This window comes from Sarcophilus harrisii, chromosome 4 (genome assembly GCF_902635505.1).
Source record: "Sarcophilus harrisii chromosome 4, mSarHar1.11, whole genome shotgun sequence".
NCBI classification, from domain to species: Eukaryota; Metazoa; Chordata; class Mammalia; order Dasyuromorphia; family Dasyuridae; genus Sarcophilus; species Sarcophilus harrisii.
The window spans coordinates 373,119,491-373,142,151 of NC_045429.1; the positions used below are offsets into that span (position 1 = coordinate 373,119,491).

At 35.0% G+C, this 22,661-nt stretch overlaps 1 protein-coding gene across 1 annotated transcript in view; it reads left to right on the forward strand.

Moving 5' to 3' along the window:
- The first annotated feature begins 20,976 nt into the window (after positions 1 to 20,976).
- EDARADD (EDAR associated death domain) overlaps positions 20,977 to 22,661 on the forward strand; it is a 101,229-nt gene continuing 99,544 nt past the window's right edge. The window contains 2 exon segments of the mRNA XM_003767805.4: positions 20,977 to 21,169; positions 21,171 to 21,309. Of these exon segments, the coding sequence (XP_003767853.3) occupies positions 21,056 to 21,169; positions 21,171 to 21,309 (253 nt within the window). The 5' untranslated portion in view covers positions 20,977 to 21,055.

A 22,661-nucleotide genomic window follows, 5' to 3' on the forward strand; every position in this document is an offset into this window, starting at 1 on the left:
TTTAGATTAGTCAGACTAAGTTTGCCATCTTATGTGGGTGAGATTTGTGGTGCCCCAAAATAATTACAATAGTAACATCAAAGATTACTGATTACAAACCATCATAACAGATATAATAATAATGGAAAATTTTAATATTGTGAGAATTACCTAAATGTGACACAGAGACATGATGTAAGTATATCTGTTGGAAAAATAATGATGTAGGGTTACTAATTAAAAAACCACATTATCTGTGAAGTTAAACAAAGTGCAATTAAAGGAAATATGCCTATGCTTAATCTGTTCCACTTATTGATCTCTATTTTTTTTAAACTACTACCGCATTATTTTGATCCTTACTTTGCAGTAAAGTTTGGATTTGACACTGTGAAACCCCCTTCATTCCCATTTCTTTTCATTATTTCCCTTGAGACTCTTGACCTTTTTCCCTTTCTCTGGGAATTTTGTTATTTTTTTCACAGTTCCATAAAGTAATCCTTTGGTAGATAAATTTGTATGACACTGAATAAGGAAATTCATTTAGGTATTATTGCAATTTTTATTATATTGGTTTATCCTACCCATGAATTAATGTTTTTTTCAATTATTTATTGGTATATATTAATTACTATAAATAATTGTTTGTGGTTGTATTTATATTGTCCTTCTATGTGATTTTAGACAGTAGAATCCCAAATGTTTTAACATAGTATAGTAATTTTAAATGGAATTTCTCTTTCTGTCTCTTCCCATTTGATTTTATTGGTATAAATAAAAATGCAATTTGTAATGTTTTATTTTATATACTGTAAGTTTGCTAAAGCTATTGTTTCAATTGCTTTTTAGTTGATTCTTTAGAATTCTTTAGGTACATCATCTTATCATCTGCAAAAAGTGATTATTTGTTTCTTCTTTACCTGTTCCTTGTCTTATTGGTAGAGCCACCATTTCTTTTTTTTTCCCCATTTTTAAAAAAAATTTAATAGCCTTTTATTTACAGGTTATATGTATGTGTAACTTTACAGCATTAACAATTGCCAAACCTCTTGTTCCAATTTTTCACCTTTTACCTCCCACCCCCTCCCCCAGATGGCAGGATGATCAGTAGATGTTAAATATATTAAAGTATAAATTAGATACACAATAAGTATACATGACCAAACCGTTATTTTGCTGTACAAAAAGAATCGGACTCTGAAATATTGTACAATTAGCTTGTGAAGGAAATCAAAAATGCAGGTGGGCATAAATATAGAGATTGGGAATTCAATGTAATGGTTTTTAGTCATCACCCAGAGTTCTTTCGCTGGGCGTAGCTGGTTCAGTTCATTTACTGCTCCATTGGAAATGATTTGGTTGATCTCATTGCTGAGGATGGCCAGGTCCATCAGAACTGGTCATCATATAGTATTGTTGTTGAAGTATATAATGATCTCCTGGTCCTAGAGCCACTATTTCTAATACCATGTCAAGTAGATGTGTTAACAATAGGCATCTTTGTTTCATTTAATTTAATTAATTTATTTGATTTTTATTAATTTATATTAAAAATATAAATAAATTTAATTTATTTAAAAGGATTCTCTTTCATCTCTTTTATAATCATTTTTATTTATAGTTTTATAATATAATTTATAATAAATAAATCTATTTATTTATAAATATCATAAATAATTATAAATTATGGATTTTAGATAAGCATTATTTATCATTTTAAGGAAGAGTCCACTTATTTCTGTTTTCTGATATTTTTAACAAAAATGAAGGTTGTTTTGTCAAAAGCTTTTTTTTTTTTTGCATCTAAGAATATAATCATACAACCTTTGCTGATTTTTCTCTTAATGTGGCTAATTAAGTTTATTGTTTCCCCAATTGAAAACCAATACTGTTTTCCTAATGGAAATCAGGCCTGGTCACATGTGATATATTGTTTTAGGCTCATTACTAATATTTTATTTAAAATTTTTGCATAATATTCAATATGAATATTGGTTTAGCCCTCTCATTTTCTGATTTGATTCTTTCTGGCTTTTTGATAATTTTATTAATTTATGGCATTTCTATATTAGTGTTGGTAACACCATTTTTTTTTTTTTGCTGGTTTTCTAGTATTTTTGTTGTATTTCTAATTCATTGATCTATTCTTTCTCATATATTATTAATAAAATTATTTAGAAAAACAGATTTACTCCTAAGGAATGTTTCAATTGCATCCCCAAAATTTTGAGATGTTGTCTTATTGTTGTTATTATTTTTAATTTTTATGATTTATATTTTGATCTAATGAATCTTTAGGATTAAGTGGCTTATTCTCCAGTTGGTTTTTAGTATCCTTTTTCAGTGGCCCTTTATTTAATATATTTTTATTGTGTTGTGATCAATAAAGAATATGTATAATATTTCTGATGGTCTGCATTTATTGGTAAGGTTTTTAAAAACAAAGACTTGATAGAGTTTTGTAAAGGTACCTTACATAGATGAGATTACATGTGCTCCTTTTTATTTCCATTTAGTCACATCTAATTTTTCTAAAATTTGATTCCATATCTTATTTATTTTTAGCTAGATTTATATAGGGGTGATAAGGAAAATTGAGGTCCTTTATTATCATAGTTTGATTGGATATTTCTACTTGGGATTTATTTTTTTTTTCTTTATAATTAGGAAACTATGACAATGGGTACATATGTTAAATATTCATTTTCTATGTTTCTATGTTATCTTTCAGCAAAATATAGTAAGAAGTAATTTTTCCACCATTCATGAGAAATCTGCTAGTATAACAGGAGGAAATCGTTTGATGAAAGAAAAAATGCACACCTGGCTTCTCACTGTCAAAGAAACAGAAGCAATGCTATTATAGAAGCTTTCACTGAAACACTGGTTTTGCAGTTTGTTTTTTTAAATAACCACAAAGAAAAAAAATTAAAGTCATTCAATATTATTTTGCGTACTTACATTTCCCCTTCCATTTCAATTCTAATCTTTGCCCTTTACTTCCTGAGTCATGAATAAGTGCCAGTAAAAATGCATATCAGATCCCTCCTTCAAAGTGGTTTTGTTAACAGGAAAACTGTCTCAGATGAGATTTTTTGTAAGGTTTTTATAACTAGTGCTCCTTTCCTAAATTTCCCAGAACTCATATATGAACCAAAATTTAAGGAAAATGCAAAACTTTTTCCTCACAACAACCCTGTGCAAAGGGCTCCTAGGCAAAAGACTCCAAAAAGAACTCATTAATAGAAAAGAATAGGCCATGTGGAGGAATAGTTAGGTTGATCAGGCTATAGGGAATAGTAGACTACTCCAGGAGAGGATGTCCCTGCCATTGAGGAAAGCTCTAGGATTAATCAGAAGCCTGTCATTTTAGACTTCAGAACCAAAACTTTTGTCTTCTGGAATTGCCCTCAGGAACTGGAGCCTCCTTTCCCTGGAATACCTTACCTTTCATACTGCTTTCTCATGCTGGAATAACCCTTTACAAGATCCAAACTCCAACCCACCTTTCTTCCTCTCCTCCTGGAGCTTCCATCTTGTAAAGGAGGTCCTAGTCTAACCTGCCTTCATCCTCCTTCAAGTCTTGGTCCTGACTTCTTGGACTTTAAAACTATGGCCTATGCTATATACTTTCATCACCTGCTACCTATTCAGCTTCTTTTTGCATATAGCCCCTCCTTCCTTAGCCTTTTTTAAGCTAAAATCCATTTCCAGTCATCCTGATCGATATCTGGCCACTGATGGTTTTGAAGGGGAAATTAAGGCAGGTGACCTTGTACAGCCCTCTCTCACTTAAATTCATCCCCATGTCATGGCATCCCCTCCCTGATGTCATGGTCCTCTTGGAAAATGAAGGACAAAAAACAACTTCTGTGAGTAAAGCTGACCTGGAATTGGTCAGTTGGAAGATTCCGTCCTTCTCTTCTTTTTCTCTCCCTCCTTCCCTCTCTCCTTTCCTCCTTTTCTCCCTTCCTCCTTTTCTCCCTCCCTTCTTTCCTTCCTCCCTCCCTTCCTTTCTTCTTCCCTTTCTTCCTCTCTTCTTTCATTTTTCCTTCCTTCTTTCTTTCCTTCCTTTTTTCCTTCCTTCCTTCCTTCTTTCCTTCCTGCACCCCTTCCTTCCTTCCTTCCTTCCTTCTTTCCTTCCTCTCTGTGTCAGACAGGTGAAGAGAAGAAAAATAAAAGGACAACAATACACTTGAATCTGAGAACAGGAAAAAAACCTGATATATTTCTGGGAAAGGAGCTACATGCTCTAAAGAAAAAGATTTTTGTCCTCCAAGGAATGATTAAAAAAAAAAAAACAAGTAGAGCCTGCACTGGATAGTGAAATACTAGGCATTAAATAGGTGTGGCAGTTGGTATCTATCTCTGCTTAGACAGACAGACAAATTAGAATATTTAAATATTCAACATGTGATAGGCACTGTGCTAAGTGCTGGTATAAAAATATGAGTAAATAAGATAATCCTTACTCTCCAGAAACTTATATTTTAATGGGAGAAGACAATATCTAAAGAGGAGCCTTTAGTGAGAAGAGAAGGGCATTAGTTTGCGGGGGTACTAAGACGTCAATTTGTTAACATAACATCTATAGTGAAGATTTTTGTTTTCCAAGGGTCTGTAGCCAAGACACAATAGACAACCTCTCTAAACTTGTCAAAATATATGAGTACTACATCTTCCTGGGACGGCATGTCTTTATGTGGGTATACTGCCGTAAGGAACTTTGAAAGTATTGCCAATTATAAAGAAACTGAAAATGATCAAGACCAGATGGTGTTTTCATGACTGTTGCCTGTTGAAAAGTGGGGATACAAAAGAGAAAAACTGATTTTGAAAATAAACACCTGGAAAAAAAGATGGTGTCTGAGAATAGCATTTAGATTTTTAGAGCATGGATTAAAATATAGGGACTCCTGATCGGGATTGGAATGCACATAACAAAAAAATGTGATTTGCTTGGACTCTTGCAAATCTAATCAAAAGGAGTTTAAAAGCTTGACAGAGAGTAACTCTAATGAAGAAAGGAGAATAGTAGTCAAGACACCTAAAAACACTGATGATGCAAAAAACTAAGAAAAGAGCCATTAGTAATACCCATCCTCTTAAATGTCTATAAACAAATGTCCAAAGTTTAAGCAACAAGCAGGGTGAATCAGAGATCCTAATGCAAGGAGGCAAATTTGATTTAATAAATAGTTCTGAGACTTGGTGGAATGAAATCTATGGCAGCAATATGTCTCCGGATGGGTATGCATTAATAAAAAAAGCATCATAAATAAAAAGTGATGAAATTCTGTAGTATCATATATTAAGAGTACATAGTCATGAAAGGAAATCTAGGGGATAAATATGGCAGAGAACACTTGATTAAAGATTAATTGAGGGAGAAACAAATGATTCTTGTAATCAAAATATACTAGAGATAGAAACAGATGGGCAGTTCCAGAAATAGACAACAAACTTGGCACAAAAGAATGATATAATGATGGAGAACTTCCATTATTCAGACATCTGCTAGAGATTTCTCTGTCTCATTTTCTACTAAAAACAAAGCAGCTATCTTACATTATGAATTTAGTGATAAAGTCATCCTTGAAAAAGTAAAAAAATCATAAGAAAATTTTCTATTCTGGACCTGATTCTCATTTACATGGAGGAACTGATTGCTGGGGTGAAAATGATGATAATCTTGTAGGGAAGTGATCACTCCCTCATAGAAGATTTATAAAGAAAGAAAAGAAAGGTGGACATCATTTTCTTGTTGTTTTTCAATCATTTCAGTCAAGCCTGACTCTTTTTGAAATCATTTGGTGTTTCCTTGGCAAAGACTAGAATAGTTTGCTATTTCCTCTTCCAGCCCATTTTACAGAAAAGGAACAGTTAAATTTACCAGGATCACATAACTAGTAAGAGTCTAAGGATGGATTAGAACTCAGGAATATGAGTCTTCCTGACTCCAGGTCTGGCACTGTATTTATAGGCTACCTGGTTTTCTGAATATAGATTTACATGTGCTCTATATTTTAAGTAGTTCAGTGGGAAAATAGTAAGAACAGTTGGAAATCAACCTACAAAAAAGAGAGAAACTCTCAAGAATGAACTTCTGAAGACATAAAGAGAATCAGTTTCAATGATGACCAACAAAAATGAGAGTTGGCTGAAGTTACCAACACAGGAAACTTTCCAACCAACTCATGTTTTAAAAATTACCTACAGAAGATAGAAGTAAAATCAAGTAGAGAATGAAGGTAAAAGGGCAGTTTAATCCCATAAACAAAGGATTTGGAATGTGTCAGCAAAGGAAACTAAGAATAGAAAAGGAGGAATTAATTATGAAGAAGGAAAAAAAAAAGAAGATCAAAGAAGATACAGGACTGCTACCTTTTTTGCATGGAATAATGATGAGTGAAGAGAAAGCAGCACTACTTAATTTTGTTACTTCTATTTTCTTTGCCAAGCAGAATAACTTTTGTACTAGCCTTATCAAAACAAAAATAACTAACAGGGAGTTGAAACCCAAGAAAAATGAGGAAATAGTAAAAAAGCATCTAATTGCCTTTGATAAATTCAAAGATGCATCCTTAGGTACTGAAAAACTATAGAATGTAATTGTTAAATCACTATTGATGATACTTGAAGGATAATGCAGAACAAAAGAACTGCAAGACTGAAGAAAGGTAAATATTGTCCCAATTTTCAAAAGATGTAAGAGAACTATTTTAGGACAAAAAGCTTAACTTTGGTTCTTGAGGAAATTTTGGAATGGATCATTAATAGGATAAAAAGGAAACAAGAATTACAGAATAAATAAAACTTCCTTCAGGACAAGTTATGCCACATTATTAACTAGTAAATGAGCAGAATTCAATAGACATAGTTTATCTAGATTCTAGCAAAAAAAAATTTTTAATTAAAGCTTTTTATTTTCAAAACATATGCATGGATAATTTTTCAGAATTGACCCTCCAAATTTTTCTCCCTCTTACCTCACTCTCTCCCCTAGATGGCAAGTAATCCAATATATGTTAAAATGTATAATTCTTCTATACATTTTTCTACAATTATCGTGCTGCATAAGAAAAATCAGAACAAAAATGAAAAAAAAATGAGAAAGAAAACAAAATGCAAGCAAACAGCAACAAAAAGAGTGAAAATGCTATGTTGTGGTCCACACTCACTTCCCACTGTCCTTTGTCTGGGTGTAGTTGGCTTTCTTCATCACTGAACAAGTGGAACTGGCCTGGATCATCTCATTGTTGAAAAGAGCCACATCCATCAGAATTTATTACCATATAGTCTTGTTGTTGCCATGTATAATGATCTCCTGGTTCTGTTCATTTCACTTAGCATCAGTTCATTTAAGTCTGTCCAGGTCTCTTTGAAATCATCCTGCTGATTGTTTCTTATAGAACAATAATATTCTATAACATTTATATATCATAACTTATTCAGCCATTCTCCATCTGATGGATATCCACTCAGTTTCCAGTTTCTTTGTAGTAAAATTTCTAGAAAAAAATTCTTATGCTATTTTTGTGGAAATGATGGAATGCAGGCAAGATGATAATTTAATTAAATGAATTTGGAACTGGTTCAAAGGCCAAATTTAGAGTAGTCTTTATGGTTCAATGCCCACTAGGGAGAAAGGATCTAGTGGAGTGCTCTGAACACAAATCTGTGGATTTTAACATTTAACATTTAGCATGTTATTTAACATGGTGTGTGTGTGGGGGGGGGGGGGGTCAATGATGGGAAATTTACCAAATCTTCAGATCAGTATTGTCATACTGGGTAACATTTAAAAATATCTTGACAGGCTACAGCATTGGACTGAATTTAATAAAATTAAATTGGTAAAGATGTATGTAATATCATAGTTGGATTTTTTAAAAATCAACTTCTTAATTACAATATCAGGGAGACAAGTTAGGCAGCAGGCAAGATTAGACAGTTCAAAAAAAATTGAGATTTTAGTGGACTACAAGTTCAATATGAATCAGTACTATAATGTAACAGCCAAAAAATGCCCTTTGGGGTGCCTTAAGAGAATCATAACTCCTATAAAGAAGGAGGATACTCTCCTCTGGTCAGAGGATGCTACAGTTTAGCAGGATATTGATCAGTGTACTGGAAAGTGCACTTGGATTACCAAAATGTAGCTTAAATAAAGCATTTAGCTTATACCTAAAAGATTTCAGTTAACTCTGACCATTTTGAGCAAGACCTAGTCATACATCTAAGCAATTAGATTATTTATCGCACACTTCAAAACATTTAACTGAATTCATTCAAAAGTGGAACATTCAAAACTGAAGAATGTCAAGAGGACAGTCATCAGAATAATAAAGGACTTTGAATATATGGCACATGAGGACTGGTTCAAGGAACTAGGAATATTTAGCTTGACAAAAAGAAGACTTTGGAGAGACATGATAACTGTGTTCAAGTATTTAATGCGCTATTGTATAAGAGGAATTATTGTTGAATCATTCAGTTGGGTCCTAGTCTTCATGATCCTATTTTGTGGTTTTCTTGGCAAAGGTACTGGAGTGATTTGCCATTTTCTTCTCCAACTCATTTGATAAATAAGGAACTGGGACATACAGGGTTAAGTGACTTTCGCAGGGTCACACAGATAAGTGTCTGAGGCTGGATTTAGACAAATGAAGACAAATCTTCTTGATTCCAAAAACAGTGCCCTATCCACTGTACCATCTAGCTATTAGGCTTGTTCTATTTGGCAAGAGAACCAGGATCAGTGGGTATAAGTTGCAAAGAGGTAAAGATAGGCTTTGATATATGGAAAAACTAGATAAACCACTGGACTTGGAGCCAAAAAGATCTAAGTTCAAATCTGGTCTCAGACATTTATTAGCTATATGCCCCTAGGCAGATCACTTCATCTCTGTTTGCCTCAGGTTCTTTATCTGCAAAATGGGTGTAATAATAGCACAGACCTCCTAGGGCTATTGTCAGGATAAAATTAGGTGATATTTGTAAAGTATTTTGCAAGTCTTAAAGCACACAAATCCTTAAGTTAGCATGTAAATGTTAGCTAGAGTTATTATTAATGACACTTAACAAATAATAAGTGTTGGGATTTTGAGCTTTCCAAAAGTAAACTGGTTTACCTCAAGATATGGCCGGGTCTCCCAGTGGAAATCTTCTACTTGAATGATCACTTTCAATTAATTTTCAAGTATAGGTTGGACTAGATGGCCATTAATGTCCTCTCTATACCTATAGAATTATGTATTTAAGTGAAATTTTATCCCACTTACATATGCCAGGTCTTCAAATGCTTGAAGACAATCATCCTTCATAATGTTGGTCACACAAATTCTTTTTTTCTTCATTCAACCATTCAACAAGTATTTATTAATTACTTTCTATGAAATAAGTAACCAGGGAAAGAGTGTTTTGTTTGACTCCCTAACCAATAATCATATTCCTAACCTTCAAATATTTAACATGTGAAATACAGAAGTTTTTCTTTTGTAATTCTTTTTTAAAGTTAATTAGCCAATAAACATTTAAGTACTAAGCACAGGGATAGAAATTAAAGCAAGAATATAGTCTTTACTCTAAAGGAGCTCAAATTCTAATGATGGAGACAACATGTAAGCAACCATGTATATCCAAAAAATATCCAAATAAATAGAAGATCATCTCGGAGGAAAGTCATTAAGTAGGGGTTGGGGAAGTAGGAAAGGAAAAGGGAAAACCAACTTCTTGTGGAAGATGGGATTTGAGCTGAGATGAAGTAAGTGGAATCAAAAATGAAAAAAAAAAAGTCCAAATATGGTGGGGGTGGGAGTGTTGCAGTCAGTGGATAACTCTAAATAGGAGAGTCAAGTTTGAGAGAGAGCAATATCCATATTACTAGATATTAGGGTATATGGAAGAGGAAGAAGTATAAGAAAACTAAGAAGACTCAAAAGTTAGGGAGGAGTCAATTAGTTAAAGCCTTTAAAAGTCACACAGATAATTTTATATTTTATATTGAAGGTAATGAAGAGCTGCTAAAATTTATTAAGCAGGTGGGTAAGGTCTCTGTTTTAATAAGATCACTTTGACAGCTAAGTGCAGGATTCATGGGAATGGAGAGAGACTTGAGTCGTGGAATCCAACCAGAAGATTATTATTATATTATGAGGTATTATAAGTATGAGGTGATGAAGGTTGTACCAGGGCTACAGCTATGTGAGTGCAGAGAAGGGTACAGATATAAAAGACCTGGTAAAGGTGGAAATAATTAGACTTAGCAGTAAATTGGAGATGTGAGGTGAATATGAGGGGAGTCGAGCACACCACTGAAGTGGTAAGCTTGGGTAAATGGGAAGATGGTAGTACTATCAGCACTAATAAGAAAATAGAGAAGGGGAGGAAGATTTTGGAGAAACAATAATGAGTTTGGTTTTGAACATGTTGAATTTGAGATGTCTGTGGGATATGCAGCTCAAGATAATCAATGAAAAATTATTAATGTGAGACTGGAGGTAGGGAGCTTAGAACTAAATGCCCAGATTTGAGAATTATCTGCATAAAGATGATAATTGAACCTATGAGAATTCACAAATTGAAATATCGCAGGAGAAGAAAAGGTCAAGGGCATATTCTTAGGAACACCCAAAGTTGGTGGATATAATTGGAGAAATATCTGGCATAGCCCAGGAGAGAATAGTGTCACAAAAACTCAGAGAAAAGCATTTAAGGGAATAGGGTCAAAGTATGCAAAGAAACTAAGAAGAATAGGGATTGAGAAAATAAAGAAATGATTGGTAATTTTGGAGAATACAATTTCAGGTAAACATTGAGGGAGGAAGCCAGATTATAAAGAGTTTGGAAGATAGTCATGAAAGGAAAGAGAGATGTAGGACGATAGCCAGTGGAGACAGTCAGGTCAAATGAGGGTATTTTTTAAGAAAGAGAAAACATGAATGTTTGTAGGTTGCAAGATATGAGTCAGTAGGTAGGAAGAGGGGTCAATTTGCTGGAGAAGATGAAATTGAATGGAATCAAGGGTCCATGTATAGGGGTTTACCTGGACAAATAGAAAGACATCCTTTTCATATAAAATAAGAATGAAAAAGCAGATAGTAGAGGAAGACATCCATGTGATATGAGATAAGAAAGAGTGGTAAAGAGTAATCTCTGGAAGAAGGGCCTCCATTTTTTTCCAGTGAATTTTGAGATGAACTCTTCAGATAAAAGAATGAGGGGAGAAGTGACATGGAAAGTATATATATATATTATGAATGTCTAGTTCATGTATGACATGAATTTATTTCAATACATTTGTTCTAGGATCTAGTTCACTTTGTATCTGAGAAGACTGTGACTTTCACCTTTGAAGAGAATAGGAGTGGTATGGCTGCATCACCAATATACAAGAAATGGAGGTATAAGCAGAATCCACAATAGCCATGGCTGAGTAATCTTTTTTTTCTGTCTCCAGGAAGGAGTACAGTCAGTACTTCTATGACACTTGTTCTAGAAACACAAATTTCTTCTGTTGAGATTGAAAAGTTGGGTAACAATTTGAGCATAGCTCAAACTTTGTTTTTGTATATCATGAAAAAGTAAGAAACAGATAACTATCAGTTCACAATAATTTACAAGTTGTAATTCTTCTGACTCCCACTTGCACAAGCAAATATCAGATCTTTTTTCCATGTAAAATTTCATATTTAATGTATATCTTCTGTTAAAGTAGGAGCTGTGGGCAGAGGAAGACCAGTTCACAATGTGAATGTCATTCTGTACTCAAATTCCCCTCACTACTGCCGTGATCTCAGCCTCTGCTTCCCAGGTCCATAGCCATAGACTCCAGCCCTGGCTCCATGGGAATTAGGGGTAGGCTGAGCAGCTTCCAGAAGCCAGAGGCAGAACCATGATTTATTATAGTATTTAGTGTATTTTTGAACCAGTTAGGATCTATAAAATTACCTTTCTTTTTAGTTCCTCTCTTTTCTAATGTGTCAGTGACAAATTTTTGAGTGCCATGACCTTGAACTCAACTTTTGCCATTAGTCTTATCTTTTTTCTTTTGTGATTCTGCATTGTATGATGATTTTTAGGAACACAGATATGCCATTATAGCAGAACTAACAGTACTGAACTAGAATTATATGTTTCCACTAAATCTTAGATATTTGAAGTCTAGGGGAATAACATGTTTGTTTAGGAATTCAAAATAAAAGCTATTTTCCCTAGTCACTTAAAAGGGGAGATTTGTAGTTTTCTTACTATTGGTCAGTTTAGCTCCCTATCATCAAACACTAATTATACACAAAAGACAATAACAAATGAAAAGTTATTGTATTTATCAGAACAAACAGTTAAAAAATTGGGAAACATATAATATTAATGTAGATGGCAGAATAAGATAAGAAAATGAACTCTTCAGCTGAGAAGTGAGATAAAATTCCAATTCCACCAAGAAAAGAATAGTCTCATTAAGTAAATCTGCTCAAGGGACATATTATGGGGACCAGCTTTCCTATATGTCTGAAGCTCTAGAAATTCCTGTTAGCCATTTAAATATTCACACTCTGCCTCTGTACCATCTCTCAAACACCACTTCTTTCTTTCTTCCAAATCTCTCCACCTTATACAGTATTGTAGGCTCAAAAGTCTTTCAGCCAAGCCCTCTATATATGCACATCATGTCAAAGGGCTATCCGTCAGGGACTGACCCCCCAGAGAATGGGCAAATCCTTTTTAACTCCTGAACTATTGTATTTATAAGTTTCATTTTACAATCTCCCATAAAGAAACACTGGAAAATGTTGCCTCATAATTTAGAAAGCAGTTCACTTTAAACCAAAGAATCATAAAATTCAGTGACTGAGGTGACTGGTTAATACAGACTAAACTAGTTAGTCATTCCCAGATTGCTTGTGTTGTCCAATCAAATTCTCTCAAATAGGGCTGTCAGCAAAACAGCTATTGAAGAAGACAAAGCAGCCTACCTAGTCAGATTTTTACTCACCAGGGCACTGCTCTGTCAAATTTATAAATAAAATAAATCAATGTCAAGAAAACAAATCACAAATGTTGTTTATCTAATCAGAACAGATAGTATAGCAAGGATCTCAGGCTATCTCTCTGGGCAAGACTAACCAGGATCACTGGCTCAAAAAGATTCTATTTCATCCAATTAAATCTCAACATTTGTTCCTAATATAAATAATAATGAGAAATACCTCTTTCTCCTTTTTTCCTTTTCCTTCTCAAACCAGGCACTTCTGAGAAATCTCATAAGCTCTAGGGGGGGCTGAAGAGCAATAAGTGAAAATCAAGTTCTTATTCAGTGAAGTGTACAATCTATTAAAACCTTCTAGCTAATCGCTCTTCTATTTTTCTACTCATTTTTCCAATCTTTATTTTTCATTATTTTTATCTTTTGTTCAGGCTTATCTTCAGTCTCTTTATCTCATATCTTTCACTAGCTTAAATCAAAACTTCCTGGAGTTCAGTGACTTACTTTTTATTTAAAAGATATAAATCACCAAATTTCTCCTATAAAATCAACAACCTTTTAAAAATTAGTCCTTGGACTCCAAATAATTATATGATATTTCTTTTTGAGTTTTACTTTCTTGTCAAAATAGTTATAAGCAAATGAGTGGAGAGACCAAAATGCTCTGTAGTCCTAAATTCTTAGTCCAAGACCAACAACTGATTTTGAGTCCTTGAAACTATTTCTTCACATTCATTTCCTGCCTCCCAGTTGTTCTATCTACAAGCCATCAAACTATTCACATACAAACAAAAATTAGTTCTACTCTTTCACAAGTTTTTTTTTATATTTATATGCATGTAATGCCACATTGCATCTTCTGCCCCAAACTTCTCAAATTCCATAACTGTTTCTTATTAAACCAAACTTTTTTTACCTACTCTTTTCAAGCACTAAAATGTTGATCTATTACAAAGACAAGTAGTGCTTGAAAAGAGTAGGTAAAAAAGTTTGGTTTAATAAAAATTACATTATATGTGGAAGAAGAAATTAAGTACAGGGCCCTGTTGAAATATTAGCTATCAAGCAGGACTGTGAGGAAAGTGAGAGCAGAATAGGGGGGATGGCCTTACAGAAGGAGGAAAGATTGAGAGATCTTTCTATCAGGTGTAAAAAGAATGGAAGAAGCAGAGAAGTGGATAAACGGCATATTATCATCAAGGATGAACATTTCAAAAGTTCAAGATCTTAGATAGGGAAACAATTTGGGCTAATGGTAAAGTATGATAACCTCTGTGGGTAATTGAAGTAAGATTACAAAGAAATTATGGGAGTTGTGTGGGCATGGGGAATTGTGGAGTAGGAAAGGTGGAAAAACTGAGAAGAGCATTATTGATGTAAATAACAAATCACCAAAGATAAATGTTGGGTAGAATCAGACTGTGAGATAGGTACTGAATTTTTTGAGGAAGAAGGGAGGAAGCTGACATAAGAGGAGGTAGTCATCTCTATCATGTCCCTATCACCAACTTATCTACACTAGAGAGTTCAAGGAATTTCCCCTTTGAGTGAGATCAAAATTTTTCTCTTGGTTGAATTGAAATATCTTGATCCCAATTGAGAGAGATGTTTTACTCTCTATATATTCCCTTATATATACTTTGTCTGATTTCTGTTTTGTCATCAATTTGAATGAATGGGTTTCTTTGCTACTTACTATGTGGGTTCATTATGAACCATATTTGATGGGAAAAACATCAAACCTTGGATATAAAATTTGGATCCTTCCCATTAAGAAACATCAATCACAAGTTTAGTTTGAACCTGAAAATCATAACCCTTAGATTAATATTTAAGGAAACAAATAACATAATTCTAGCCTAGCACCCCCACTCTCTAAGAAGAGGAGAATGGTCCCAACCTCATGCTTCTGCTTCTTGAAGGTATTAAAGTCTCTCTTGGTGAAGAGTTGGGAAAGAACAGGCTGTCTTCATGCCATAAGGAGACCTCCATGATACATGGGGGAGTCTCAATACATTAAAAACAATGAAGATAGTAGTTGTATAGAAGGTGCCATGGAGATAAAAGCAGAGGAAAATAAGGACAAGGAATGGATTTTAAAAAAAAGATATTAAATAGGTCATATCTTCTAGGGCCAAAGACTAAGCCCTGTTATTCACCAATAGAGAAAACTTATAATTAGTTAAACCAAAGAAAATATGAAGAATGACAACTTTGAGGTTTCTTTTTAAATACTTTTTTTTTTTTGTTACTGTTAAATTACCAAGCATTTAAACATGTGTTTAATAGATTCTCGTGGGCTCATATAGTCTCTCCAGGATCTCCTTCTCTTCTTTTTTTCTTACTAGCCATTTTTGTGGTTCTAAGTTTTTTAAATAGTTTGCTGTACTGAGAATTAACCACAGGTTACCTTCCCCCTCTGTGGGAAAGGCAAAGCTGGCACTGTGGTTTCCATCTTGACTATGCTTCTACACTGAAAAATTCATTATAAAATGCTAAGAGTAAGCATTAGAGATTTAATCTACCATTACTTAGAAAGGTAGAAAGACTCTTTAAGTACTTTAGCATCTATAGAGGAAGGTTATAAGCTTATCAAAAAAGAATCAAATAAGTGTTAAAACTTTTGGCTTGTCAATTTAATGCTTAAAGAAAAAAAAACAACCATTCCATTAAGTGTACTTGAAGTTTTCAAGAATATGAATTATCCCATACTTTAAAAACTAATGATATTAAGAATTCACAATTAAATAGCATTTTCAGTATTATAAATATGGCTATTTACTCCCAAGCTTTGCTGCCATACAAATCTTCCTAAACAATTGGTTTCATCAAATCATTTCCCATTGCAAATATTTTAACTATCTCATAGGATAAAGTTCAAACTCCTTAGGCTGTTGTTAAGGCTCTCCATAATCTAGTCCCAACCTATCTATCTTTTCTGATCTTTGATAAATTATTTAGCCTGTGGCTTTCTTCAGTTTCCTTATCTGTAAAAAGAAAACTTGAAATTTTCACAATCTTGTCCATTTCTAAATTGCACATTTTTACCTACCACCAGCCCTTGTATTTCTGTTCATTTGTGTACTAGACTTAATGGAATATAAAATTAGTCAAGCTTACCACTAGAAATTCCAAGTACCTAAATTTAACTACTCTGTGTGTACCATATGCCACACTACTCCATCTGCTACTCTGAAGTCCAGCAGGTCTCAACAGAGGAATATCATTTGAGACTTGCCTAGTGTTATCTTTTTAAAAAAAATTTCTGAGAGAAGAATGCACCCCTAAGTTCTTCATTCCAGAGGGAAATTATGGATTGGGAATATTGTATACATTGTTGGGTCAATCAATCAATTAATCAACCAAATAATATTTATTACTAACTTGTGTGCCAGCCCCATGCTAGTAGGTAACAAGGAATACAAGAACAAAGAATGAAACAAGGAGTTTACATTGTAATAGGAGACACAACAAGTAGATTTAGAAATGTATAGTATAAATATAAAGTAAATAATTGAAAATATATACAAAATTGTTAAATGTAGAATAGAATAAAATAGAAGGTATAAGCAACTGTAGAAAAGAAGGACTTCATGCAGAAAATGATGCTTGAGCTGCTTCTTAAAGGAAGGGATACACAAGGGAATGCATTTCAGGCCTGAGAACTTGATTGTTGGACTTGATTGATGTATTTGTAGTTTTGTTGAACTGCTTTCTCCCCTTCTTTTTTGTTAATTTTTTATTATAAAAATATAATAGAGTTGGGGAAGGGAGAGATTGGAAATTGAAGGGAAATAATAACAAAAGACATTCATAATTTTTTGAATAAGGTATTTCTTTTGTCCCCTTTTCTGTTTTCCATTATATTTTTGTCTTCTCCTAAGAAGTTCTTCAGTGATTCTGTTATTCCCTCTTTGATTATTCTATTATGCTTCCCCACCAAGTTGAGAAGTATTGTGATGAATTTGGTTCAATTCTAGCAAAAAAAAAAAAAAAAAAAAAAAAACCAAAACCATAATTAACATAGTTGTTTTGAGAGTCAATCAATGAATAAATATTTATTAAGCATTTTCTGGCTAGTAAATACTCAACTCTCAACTTGTGGCTCCAAAAAGAGGTAGTATGCACAGCAGCCACACCCCAGTAAGGGGGTGACCACTGAAGGACTTAAACAGGATGAGGGTAACAGATTTGCCACAAATCTATCCATGAATTAGTGGGGGGTGATTACCCAAAGCATATGAAGACTTCCTCCAATGGATTGGGTGGATGAGAACAATTTGTTCCAAAAGCCACAAAGGAAGGTGAAACATGCTCTGAAGCCCTTAGAGCTTGGTCAGACATCAGAGACAACAGATTATCCAATGCATCTAGGGCCATTGCCAATTGTCCTGATTTGTTCTTGTCACTGGACTTTGAAGACTTAGAATAGAGTGAGGTTGACAATATTGTGCAATTCTACCTTACTTAAATACAATTCATGGGCAAGTCAAGATATCACCTTATGCCCATTGTCACTTAGCTAGTACCATGGCTCTACTCAAATGCAGTGTTGAAGAAATGCTGAACTTCTCTGGAGAATTTGTGAGGTGTGTTTCTTAGCTTATAGACTAAGCTCACTGGAGTTCCACTAACTTTCAGAAAGTTCCTTTTAGAAGAATCAGAATGCTTCACTTAAATCAATGAAGTTCTTTAGTCAGTATTGTTAACAAGTCAACATTGAGTCAACAAAATCTATTAATTGCCTCCTGTTGTTAGGCATGCAACAGAAATTTTAAATGAAATTATACATAGGCTCCGTTCTGAAGATTCAAGGAAAATAAAATGTTTAATGTGGAAGAAATGGAATGCCTTCAACTTGGGTTTATATAAAAAACAAACAAACAAACAATAATTGTTAGGAATTAGTCTACTTAGTAGACTAGAGTTTTTGATTCAGGGAAATTTTTTTTCATTGATTGATTGTTTTGTCCATTTTTATTTTTCTCAAGGAAAAGTGAAGATAGTTATCAGGTATCTGTATACAGTATTTTATTTTTGCAATGATTTTTATCACTTTGTTCTTTTTTTAAATTTAGTCTAAATTTAACCAATATGAACTTCTCCATATACAAAGAACAGAAAGATTACATATGAAATTATGAATCTTTATTTGTATAAGGCTCCTTAGCCTTTTGTATATAATGGACTTCTTTGCTAGTCTAGTAAAATCTATGGATGCTTTTAGGTATATGAAATCAATATAGAGGATTATAAAGGTAATAAATTATACTGAAATACAATTGTCAAAATATTCTAAGGAAAAAACCCAAGTCCACAGACCTCAAGTTGAGAACTTCTGCTCTATTATATATTTATTTGTAAAATATATTAAAGATTCAATACATCAGTTTCATAACTATCCTGCTTGCCTGTCTCCTCTTGAACTTTCACTGTTTTGTGAATTTTTAAAAATTATTTCAATTTTAGTATATGTTTCCCCGAAGTAAATATGTGTTATTCATTCTTCTTTCATAGTGAGCCATGTGGCAGTTTAATTATTATTACACATTTTATATGCATTTCATTTTTTTTTTTAAATGGTGGTACTGAGATTTTGAGGAAATTAACAGGAATCAGAGAGAATTGGAAACATTAAGGTTTGACCTTGATCCAATCTTAATTTAAAAAAAAATCATTAACCATCTTCCACCCCTTACCAATCTCTATTTGATATAATATGGCATCAGAATTAGCAGTAAATGAAATTCTAGTACAAGGTTTGGAGTTTCTTTTACAAAATCTTTGTTTATAGAGGTTGATATTTGTGAGTCAAGGCAACCCAAAGAAGTTTCTGGGCGTCCGTTGAGGTTGCACTGATGGCAAGATCTTCTGAATTGATTAGAAGTAGTTCTGGCTGATTGATCTCAGAAATTAGCCCCTTTATGAGAAAAGCAGAACCACAACACAAACTCCCCAAGTGGTCAACAATAGAAAATACCCATTTTAAAAATTTCCCTTTCCATTATAGGTTAGAGGAAAAGGAAATTTGTCCTCCTACCCACAGTTTCCCCAGAGACACTTCATCTAGGCTGTTTTATTTTCCCTGCACAGAGGATATGTTCCAGTTTTAAAGCCTTATTTCTTCGATTAATATATTGTTTCATTCATGGAACATTTCTGAGATTTAAGAAGACATCTTCAAGAGTGATATGGGCCTCAGTACTACAAAGCAGCCTGGGCTAGGTAGAAAGTCACCTCCTGGGCACCAAGATGGTATGTCAGTCTTTTGCTGATTATTTTGAGTAGATCAGACCGAGTGATTGGGTCAACAACTAGCACATATCAAGTATTTGATAAATGCTTGTGAAGTGATTAATATTAAATATGTACTTAGTAAATATGTTAGACGTTAACGATATCATACATTGCTACAAATGATACAAATCTGATTTTAGGCAGTGTTCTTCCTTTGTAAACAATTTCTTGTGGTAAAGAACAAGAAATTACTTATAATTAATTTCATTCTTTTCTTCCTAAATATGAATAGCATTTAGAAAATTTTACAATTCTTCCAAACTTCTGCTTACTTCAATGTTACTACATGTGTGGAAATTTTGTGATTAATAATTGGTTTATTAGTACTTGGAAATATAAATATATTCTTTATATATACATAAAAACACATAATAGTATAGCTTATTTACATTTACATTCACATACATGCATAAATATGTATGTGTCCGTCTGTCTGTCGCTTTATTTACCTATGTCTTTCAGTAGTAGGTTTTAAGAGATATATAGCTAATCTTGTACTTAGGAAGACAGAGTTCAAGTTTTGTCTGTAAACTTTTAATGTTAGCTTTGTGACGTTGGGCAAATTAGTTAACCTCTCATACCTCTTTGAAAATGCAAGTTATGGGAAATTTCTACACGGAGATTCTATACCAACAGGTCCAGACCAAAATATATTGATTTGAATCAATTCAGCAAATATTTATAAATGCTTTGTGCTAGGTACTGGCGATAAATTGCCAATAATCAGTCTGTGCTCTCCAAGAGTTTACATTTTATTGAACATGTTTGTAGAAAATTAAATACAAAATATATACAAGATAATTTTCACTAGAAGAGTATTAGTAGCTGGGGTCTGTATTGGGGAGATGAACATGGGCTTCATGTAGGAGTTGAACTTTGAAGGAAGCTAAAAAAAACAATTGCAGGAGGTGAGGTGAGGGGCCAGGACTTGCCTGGCTAAGAAGGAATCCCTTTAAAGTCTTAGCTTTAGCACCCTTTCTACCTGTGTTACTTTGGGTATGTCTCTTAACCCACCGGAATCTGTTTCTTTATCCGAAAAATGAAGGTATTGAATTAGATCCTCTGAGGTTGCTTCCAACTTTATACTTGTTGGTCATTATAAATTAAATTCTAAGCTTCCTTATAAGAATTAAACAATAATTCACAGTAACTACTTCAGCAAAAGGCCTTGGTGCTGCTAATGTGTTTTGCAATGAGAATCATCTTTTCATTCTCTTTGTTGTAGTACTTCCCCGGGGGAGGTCAGGTAATGACTAATGCAAAAAAGAAAAAAATCAAAATAGAAATTATTAGCATGTACTATCATGCATCAGAATCCCGTCTACATAAAGATCAGGAAATTGCTTAAATATCAGACTACCGTATATATCACAAACCATGCCTGTTGCACACAGGTAGCTCTGGGGTCCTAACTAGGGTAGCATCCAGTAAAGTGTACTGTCGTCTGCCTGAATATAGTGGTTCTACGGCTACCGTTGGCTAAGGTTAATCATCTGGTTTATGGTACGAATCGAGAAGCCCGGTCCTGAGCGGCAGCGAGTTGGGGCAATTACGAGATCGGCCCTCGAGGCTCCGGGCAGCGGCTGCGACATAAGGGGCGTCCGGAGTGGGCAGCGTCCGGAGCGGGCAGCGGACGCGCGCGGCTGCAGCGGGCGAAGGGGGCAGGCAGGACTAGCGGCCGACGGGGCCGGAGCGCCGGCAGCCAGGGAGAGCCGCGGGGAGCCCCCCAGCCCAGCTCGGAACCTACAGAGGGGAGGGAGCTAGAGACACGCACAGAGGGGGCTCTTCTTCATGCCCAAGCAGGAAGTGAGTACAAGGAAGAAGGCAGCGAAGACAGCAACAGGAGGAGGAGTTGGCGTGTTTTTATCACACCGACCCGGGAAAGTCGGAGTTTCCATCCTTGCCCTTCCCGGTTTTCCTCCTATTCTCCTTTCGCCCCTTTCCCCACGCTTCCCCATTTCCCGGCGGGTTCCTCATCCCCGAGCTGATCCTGGCGCGCCCCTACCCCATCTCCATGGCTTCTGCCGAGGACCCTCTACTCACAGGTAAGCTGACATCGAGGCAGGAGGGGCGTACCCTCAGCTGCTGGTCTGGTAGCGGTGCCCGGAGGGCTGGCCGCTGGGTCTAGGTGAGGGGCGGGGAGAGGGAGGAGAACTGAGTCCCAGCTGCTGTTTGGACTTGGGGAGGCGCGAGATGGGCACCCAATGTGGCACCCCCCACATTCCCCACCCGGGGCCGCGTTTGGAATAGTGCTCGCTGTGCAAGAAGGGGCCCCGTGGTCGTTTGGGAACTTGTTTTTCCGAGAAAAAAAACAAGACCTAGGATGGGCAGTTGCTATTACACCCCCTACCACCACGCACTCTCACTTCCACCCCCACATTTCTTGTCTCCTTTCCCCTTTCAGTCTTTTTTTCCTTGCCCTCTTTCTACTTCTTGGCCCCAATCGCTTTTGTTCTGCACCGGGAGATGCCAGGTTGAAACACGTCCAACCAATCTCCTTGGCATAAAGCAGTTTAAGTGTTGGATTCCTTCTCTTATTTCCACCTTCCCCACTTGCATACTGTGTAGCCCCTTTCTCTCCCCCTTCTCCCCCCCCCCCCCGCCCCCCATCTCCTTCTTTACCTCAGTCTCACAGTAGGGATTGAGTGGGGAGTGGAGAAAGAGTTTACTGTGTCATTACAAACAGTACTTAATAGAAAATTTTACAAGTCAGGATCCCGTCAGTCAACAATCATTTATTAAGCGCTTACTATATGCCAGTCACTGTTCTAAGGGTTGGACATAGATGAAAAGCCTAGAACCAAGAGAAATTCAATGAATCTTGAATGCATATCTATGGTGGGCTTAACCAGAATGTTTTCTACTGTATTTATACTGCCTCTGACACCGAAATTGGGTGAAAACCTTCAACTGAACTCATCATGAACTCACCACCTCTCTAAAGTCCATAGCTAGGGGAATCCTCTTGTTCTTTCCTAGAATCTTGTCCTAGGTAGACTATATTGATGTGCTTTCTCTGGAAGTCTCTGGAGTTGGTCTCTTTAGGGAAGGCCAAAAGCAATTACTTGAAATAAGTATCTTTCATATTTAATTACTTGAATTTTGACAGAAAAGTGATCTTACTCTTTAGATATTGTTACTTTGAGGCTATCAATAAATCAGTAAGCATTATTAAGTACCTACTTTGTAGCAGTGAGTATACAAATAAAGGGAAAAGACAGAAAGAAATGATGATGAATAGTTGGCCAAAAGTTTAAATCAAAGACTATTATTTGTTAATGTTCTGTGCCTTGAGGAATTTCCTAGAGAAGCAAACAAATCAACAATTATTTATTAAGTGTCTTCTATTTTTCAGGCACTGTTAAAAATGTTTCTGATTATTAAGAAGTGGGAAGTG